The sequence below is a fragment of the Condylura cristata genome, unplaced genomic scaffold (assembly GCF_000260355.1).
Source record: "Condylura cristata isolate star-nosed mole 26May11 unplaced genomic scaffold, ConCri1.0 scaffold00025, whole genome shotgun sequence".
Lineage (NCBI taxonomy): Eukaryota > Metazoa > Chordata > Mammalia > Eulipotyphla > Talpidae > Condylura > Condylura cristata.
In genome coordinates, this window is record NW_004567126.1 from 28,615,232 (window position 1) to 28,621,651 (window position 6,420).

The 6,420-nt window shown below is 58.7% G+C and overlaps 1 protein-coding gene across 1 annotated transcript; it reads right to left on the reverse strand.

Moving 5' to 3' along the window:
* Positions 1–380: 380 nt before the first annotated feature.
* Positions 381–5,578, reverse strand: SHD (Src homology 2 domain containing transforming protein D). Its single transcript, XM_004689340.2, has 6 exons — positions 5,282–5,578; positions 4,199–4,304; positions 3,934–4,122; positions 3,098–3,221; positions 2,010–2,129; positions 381–760 (listed from the first exon to the last, which is right to left on the reverse strand). Exons 1-6 carry the CDS (start codon positions 5,576–5,578, stop codon positions 574–576), a joined length of 1,023 nt encoding a protein of 340 aa, XP_004689397.1. The 3' UTR covers positions 381–573.
* Positions 5,579–6,420: the final 842 nt, after the last annotated feature.

Genomic DNA, 6,420 nt, shown 5'->3' on the forward strand with positions numbered 1-6,420 from the left:
CCTCCCCCTCTACTGTTTCCATGGGGACAGATGTCCTTTCCTCACATCAGGCCAAGGCATCAGGCCTCAGCTGCCTGCCCAGATGGGGCAGGGGGTGGGGTGGAGGCGGGGCTGGCCTAAGAGCCTGCCCCCTAGTTTCTCCATCTTTGTCTCTGCCTGGGCTTCCTGGTTCTTACCTGCCCCACTCGCTCTCTGTCCGTTGTCTCCACCGCTGCGCTTTGCTCCCTCAACTGTGGATGCAATTCAGGCAGCAACCCCAGCTCTACCCCCACAATGAGCTGTGGGGGGCCATGACGCCCTCCCCTCTCCAGGAACCTGTCTCTACTCTTCCTTCAGAGCAGGATCCCTGCCTCCCAGAAAGGACATTTGAAACACACAGTAAGTTATTTATTTTCCTGGCCAGAGAGGGCTTTGAGACATGATTGGGGACCACAGAGGGAGCGGGAGAAGGCGGCCCCGATGAAGGCCTGGACCCCGGAGGGCACAAGACTTTCCCCCCAGCCTCTCCCAGGACTGGAAAGACCTCCAGGGTTCACTGGGGGCCAGGACACAGGGCAGGAAGCAGTCTCCCGCTCAGGGCGTCTGCGAGGTCACTGGGTACAGCAGGGCCAGGTGCTCAGCGCCCTGCACCGGCAGCGGGCGTGAGCTGTAGTGGAGGACCAGCTCGGGCACACTGGCGAAGGGGCCGCTGTGCTGGCCTAGCACCAACTGGTTTTCTCGAGTCCGGGTGAACTTCAGATGCAGAAATCCCTGGCTGCTCCTGGGGACAGGGGTCCGAGGGTCTCAAGTGGCCCAGAACTACCCACACTCTCCACCCCTAAAGCGAACCCCTCAGCGCCCGCTAGAGCAGCACTTGGGGCCAAGGGGCAGGCTTGTTCCACCCTGGCAGGGCTTCTCGGAAGGCTGAGGCCCCACCAGGTCCCTCCTCCAGAACATTCCCGAGCCCTGTGTGTCCCATCCTGGGCTTTCCACTAGTGAACCCCCAAGCTGGGGTCTTTTTCCTTTCTTTCCATTTCAGGTGGGTAGAATGACCCGGAACCATTTCATCATCACCGCCAATGTGAACGAAGCACTTCCTGTTCCCGGTCCTGTTCTCAGCTCGCCTGTATTTTTTTCCATTTGCTTCTTCGTGTCCTATTGCCTCCTATTACCAATGAGAAAACTGAGGCCCAGAGAGGGTGACTTAGCCAGGGCCACACAGCTAGCAAGTGGCAGAGGCAGGATTTGAATCTGCCTCTAATGTCTAATCCTCTTCCTCCCTTTTTGAGTAATCTCACACTCAGAAGCCTAACAGGATCTTAAAAATGTTTTATAGAGCCCTCCCGGTGGCTCAATGGGATAAAGCACAGCACTATGAGCCTATCCACAGCCACTGCAGCATGAGTTCGGTCCCCAGCCAGGGAGGGACCCACAGGGCGCGGCAGACCTCTCCTGTCTCCCTGCTGCTCCCCTCAGCAGTGTACCTCATCCATCTGTCTTTTCTTCTCCCCACTCTGACTCTGGTGAGTCCTCTTCACCACCCTGCACCTCTAACCTGTACCCCAGTTCTGTATGTCTACATAAATAAATCTTAAAAAAAAAAAAAAAGAATGTTTTATAATCAGATACACTTAGACCCTCAGGCCGAGAAACACTCAAATGCATATGGGACCATGCTGAGACTCTGGCCCGAGACAGACACAGACAGCACAGTGTTGACAAGTGGAGTTCAAAGGCACCAGGGACATTGAGTCACTCTCTTCCCGGAGGCCTAGACTTACTGCCCAGCTTCCTCTCCATGTTCTTCGGACCTAGGCAGGGAGCTAGCTCAGGCCCAGCAGAAACCGGGCCAGCAGTGGCCCAGAAGCCGTCCGTGTCTACAGGCCCTGCCCATCACCCTGAAAGCCTCACCCTGACTCAGAAGCCCCACCCACTGGCTGCTGGAGCCGCACCTGTGTTCCCGCGGAATTAACGTGAAGCATGTCACCTGCAGACCTGGGACCTGTCTCTCCAGGGGATTGGGGCCTCACCTGAGGGATAGGGAACAGTCCTGGGGGCTGGTCTCGCTGAGCCTCACCAGGTAGCTGCCTTCCTTGCAGAGCGACAGGAGGTTCTCCGCATCCGCCCGATTCAGGGGTCCGTGAAACCACCTAGGAGCAGGCAGAGGCTCGGGAGGGGGTCTGCCCTCCAGCACAGCCCAGTGGCCTGCCCGAGGCCGCAGGCCAGCACGCCCAGTACAAAGTAGACAAGCAGGTTACCTTGGACTCCTCAAGAGGGCCTGGTGTGCTGGCCACATGGCTCCCCCGGAAGAGACCTGAGCCCTGGCCAGGGGGGCCCCTCTCTCCCCTGCAAATCAACACCTACACCTGACCTTGACTCTCCCAGCCCCCCACTAAGCTGAATCCTCAGGTGCCCTGACTTTCCTCCACCCCCTAACCTCAATCACACGTTCATGAGTCACCACATCCTGTCTCCCCACTCACCTGTACCATTCTTTACTTAATATTGTTTAATGTGTCCACAGAGAGGTTAGCGGTGTGAGGCGCCAAACACACAGCACCAAACACACTTAGCGGTTGTTTGTACTGAAAGAAGCTTGAAACGAGAACAAACTTGCTGGGTTTCCATGCTAACTGGCCAGTTCTCCATGGCCCACGCAGAGAGGGGGCCTGGCTCCGGGGCTCCAGGAGCCCCGAGGCTGGTAGGCCCAGACCCTGCCAGCCGCAAGATCTTGTGGCTGTGAAACGACCTCTGTCTCTGCTCTCCCCACTCAACTGAAGGGAGGAAATCCCCCCTTTCAGTATCTGCGCCATCTTGGAGGTTTGAGTGGGAGACTCAGAGAAGTGACGTCATTTGTTCAAAGCTACACAGCCAGGGGGGCAGAGCAGGAATGTGAACCCAGAATCTGATGCCAGAGCGAGCCTGCGTCTGATTCTGCCTTGCACTGCCTCAGGCTCTGACACCAGCAATGCTGGCGCTCAGTGACTAGTGGAAGAAATGAATGGATCACAGTTCCAGCAGCCCCTTCCGCGCCCCCTCCCAACCCGAAAAAGCCGTAGCCAGGATGTGACTTGGAAGGACCGAGCTGGGCTCCTCCCTGTCCAGCTTCCCCACTCACGGCTGTTTCTCCAGGGGCAGCGCTGGGTCTACGCGCTCTGCGGGCTGGGGGCTCCGGGGCGGGGGTCTCCGGAGCTCCCTGGCTGGGCCAGCCGTCCTTTCCCACTCGGGACTGTCGAACTGCACTGGAGGGGGGTTAGAGAAGAAAGGGGTAAGTCCAACCCACTGTGACCCAGGAGAAGGGGTGTGGCCACGGACAAGACAGATGGCTCTCGAGGGCAGAGCAGTGCCACGAGTGTGAGTCAACTAGAGAACAGGAGTGGTGGCTAGATGGGTAGACTGAGGCAGGGAGCCCCAGTTTCCCTGTCAGTCATACGAATTCTGGGGCAAAGCTGGGTCCATGCAACCCCAAGTGATTTTATTTCTGGAAGCTGATCTGATGGCTTTTACAGAAGAGGAAACTTGAGTTTCAGAGACTTGCCCGAGCTTTGTGGCTCAGGAACCAGCCCTAATTCCATCTAAGGACAGTTGCTGTGAAAGAAAAGTTACCAAGAGATCCTGGAAAACTGAGCACACTGTAGTACTCAGTTCACAAGCATCCTGTGAGTAAGTACTCTAAGAATTCCCATTTTACAGGTGAGGGAACTGAGACTGGGAGAAACTCAGTGACTTGCTCAAGTCAGTGACGCCACCTGGCTTTGGCGGACCCTAAGGCCTCACCTGCACAGACCTGACAGGATAAGCAGGTTTCACGGCACTCGAAACCGTGTTTTAGTTTCCAAGGGAGATACAGGTTCTCCTGTATCATTCACACTTTCATGAGAATTAACCAACAGCCAAGTGGCAGGTGGTAGAGGGTGGTGGGTAGTAGAGGAGAGGGCCTGAGTTGGGGAGCACCTGCAAATGCCTTGGAGATGTGATCTTTCTTCCACTCCCAGGGCTGGTCATATTCATCTGCCGGGCGTTCATCCTCCTGGGGCAGCCGACTCTGTCGCGGCCTCCGCCCCGAAGGAGCGTCCGCCCCTGGCTCCTGGTCCTGCTCCTCATAGGGAGTGTCATACAGCTGCACGCCCTTGCATGGTGGTTCTGAGAGGCCAACAACATCGGTCAACTGTCGCTCCCACCTGGGACCATCTCCCCTTCCCTAGAACTGTCCACTCACCACTCACGACCCGTTGGGCATCGTAGGGCTCCATGTAGCTGTCATCGGCGGGTGGTGCATGTGGCTGAGCATCAAAGGGGTCCGAGTACTCAGCATCCACTCCCAGCTGGAGAGAGAAGGAAGGGGAGAGGACAGGGTCTCAGGCCAAGCCTAGCTCTGCGTGATGGAGCACTCAGCCTGTCCTCTCTAGGTCTTTCCACGCATAACTTTGTTCTACTTGGGGGTTTGGGGATTTGGGTTGGGGGTGTCTTCTGGCACCACCTTCCCTTGCTCTCTCCCTGCGTATCCATATCTGATACTCCCAACCAGACCCCTCCTTCCCGTCTTCATAATTCTAACAGTTTCCAGCACTGTTTAAATGTTTTAGAAATATTTCCTTGTGATACCAACACTCAGTAAGTACATCATTCCCATTTGACAGACGAGGAAACCAAGGCACAGAGAGGGTCAGTGACTTGCTTAGGGTCACACAGTACATAAGCAAGGAGGTCATATTTTGCCCCCCACCTGTCTGCACCCTTGAGTCCCACATCTTCCTGCCATTCTCTGTGATCTCAGTCACTAACCTACAGTCTCATCACCTCAAATCTTTCTCTGCCTGGCCCGGGGATTGGGCTTCACTCCCTAATCTTCTAGGAAAGATACTGAAAAGAGAATGCATGTTAGAGGCCGTTTAAGTTCAAATTCTAGTGAGCCAAAGCCATGCGACCTTGAGCCAGTTGCTTGTCTTCTGTGAGCCTCAGTTTCCACTTCTGTACAATGGGGATGCTTAAAGCAGAAAGGGTGTTCGGATCTCTTCTAGAAAGGCCCACCAGCTGCTAAGAGGGAGGGAAGCTGGGGGGAGGGGGGATCAGGGAGACAAAGCAGAGGCCACCTGAGAGTGGGGGGCAAGCAGCCCAGTGCATTGCAAAGAGCCAGACATTAACTCTGCCAAGCAGAACTGGAAGTCTGGAAGTGTCTGGCTGGTGCCCTAGGGGCTCCGGGCTGGGGTCTCGCATAAAACAAGCACCCAAAGTCCAAGCTCCAGCCTGGCCCTCCCCACCCCTCTGGGGCCACCCAACCTCTGTGAAAGCATCCACGCACCTCTTCCCCTGGACTGCCCAGCAAGACCTTGGCTCTGGCCATGTCAGCTGCCTCCACCTTGATGAGTCGATGTTTAGGAGAGTCATACTTGGCATCTCCAGCGCCCTTGGCGTCGCCGGGGCACGCAGGGTCAGGCTCCAGGCGGCTGTCCGCGTCCTCATAGGGGTCCTCAAAGTCCAGATTCTTCTGCTCGCGGTAAGCTCTGAGGATGTCGCTCTCGGAGTAGTCCGGGGTGGGTGGCTGCGGAGGGGGCCTCCGACCACCGAAGGTCAGATAGTCGCGCAGCCACTTGGCCATTGGCGCGTGCCACTCCAAACCTAGCCACTGTCAGAGGGGCACCCACATGCCCCCTTGCAGGTTCCCTTCCGCGGTGGAGCACCCTGAGAGCAGGGGGGCGCGGAGGAGCAGGAGGAGGAGGAGGAGGAGGAGGAGGGAGAGAAGGAGGTGGAGGTGGAGGGGGCGGGCGGAAGGGGGTGGGAAGGGAAGGGAAAGGTCAGGTGTGCGCTTCGGCTGCCCCTGGAGAAAGGGGGGACAGAGGAAGGAGGAGTAGGGAGAGGAGGCGCAGAAGCCCACCTTAGCCAGGCTCTGGGAGGACGGCGGCGGGAGGCGGCCCCGCGGGGCCGGGAAAGCCGACGACAGCAGGGTGGTCCGGCCAGGGCGAAGGGCGTCCGCAGAGGCGCACGGAGTTTTCGCGGGCAGCGCGGTCCCCGGGCGTGACCCGACCAGCCGCCGCCTCCGGGAAGCTCCGGGACCCCTTCTTGGGATGGGGCACCCGGGGAAGCGCCGCGGGAGGACGCCCCCGCCTCGGGCTCAGCCTAGACGCCCGGTTCTCAGCGCAGTGGGTGGGTTCACCCCGGCGCGGGCGCCGCGCGCAAAGTTGGGCCGCGGGGACTGTGACCCCGGCCCGGCGCACCCCTGTTGCCCTCTTCTCCGCGCGGGGGGGCGCCCCGATCCCGTCGCCCCCGGCCCGGCCGCCTCGATCCGGCCCCAGCCACCGGCACAAAGGGAAATAAAACCTCCTCCAATCCCCCTTCACGCTTTCGGAGACTTTACCGCCAGCGGCGGCGCGCGCCCGGGAGGTGGGACTCTGGGGAGGGGCGCACGGGCCGTCGCCCCAGCACCGACCGGCCCCGGCCGCG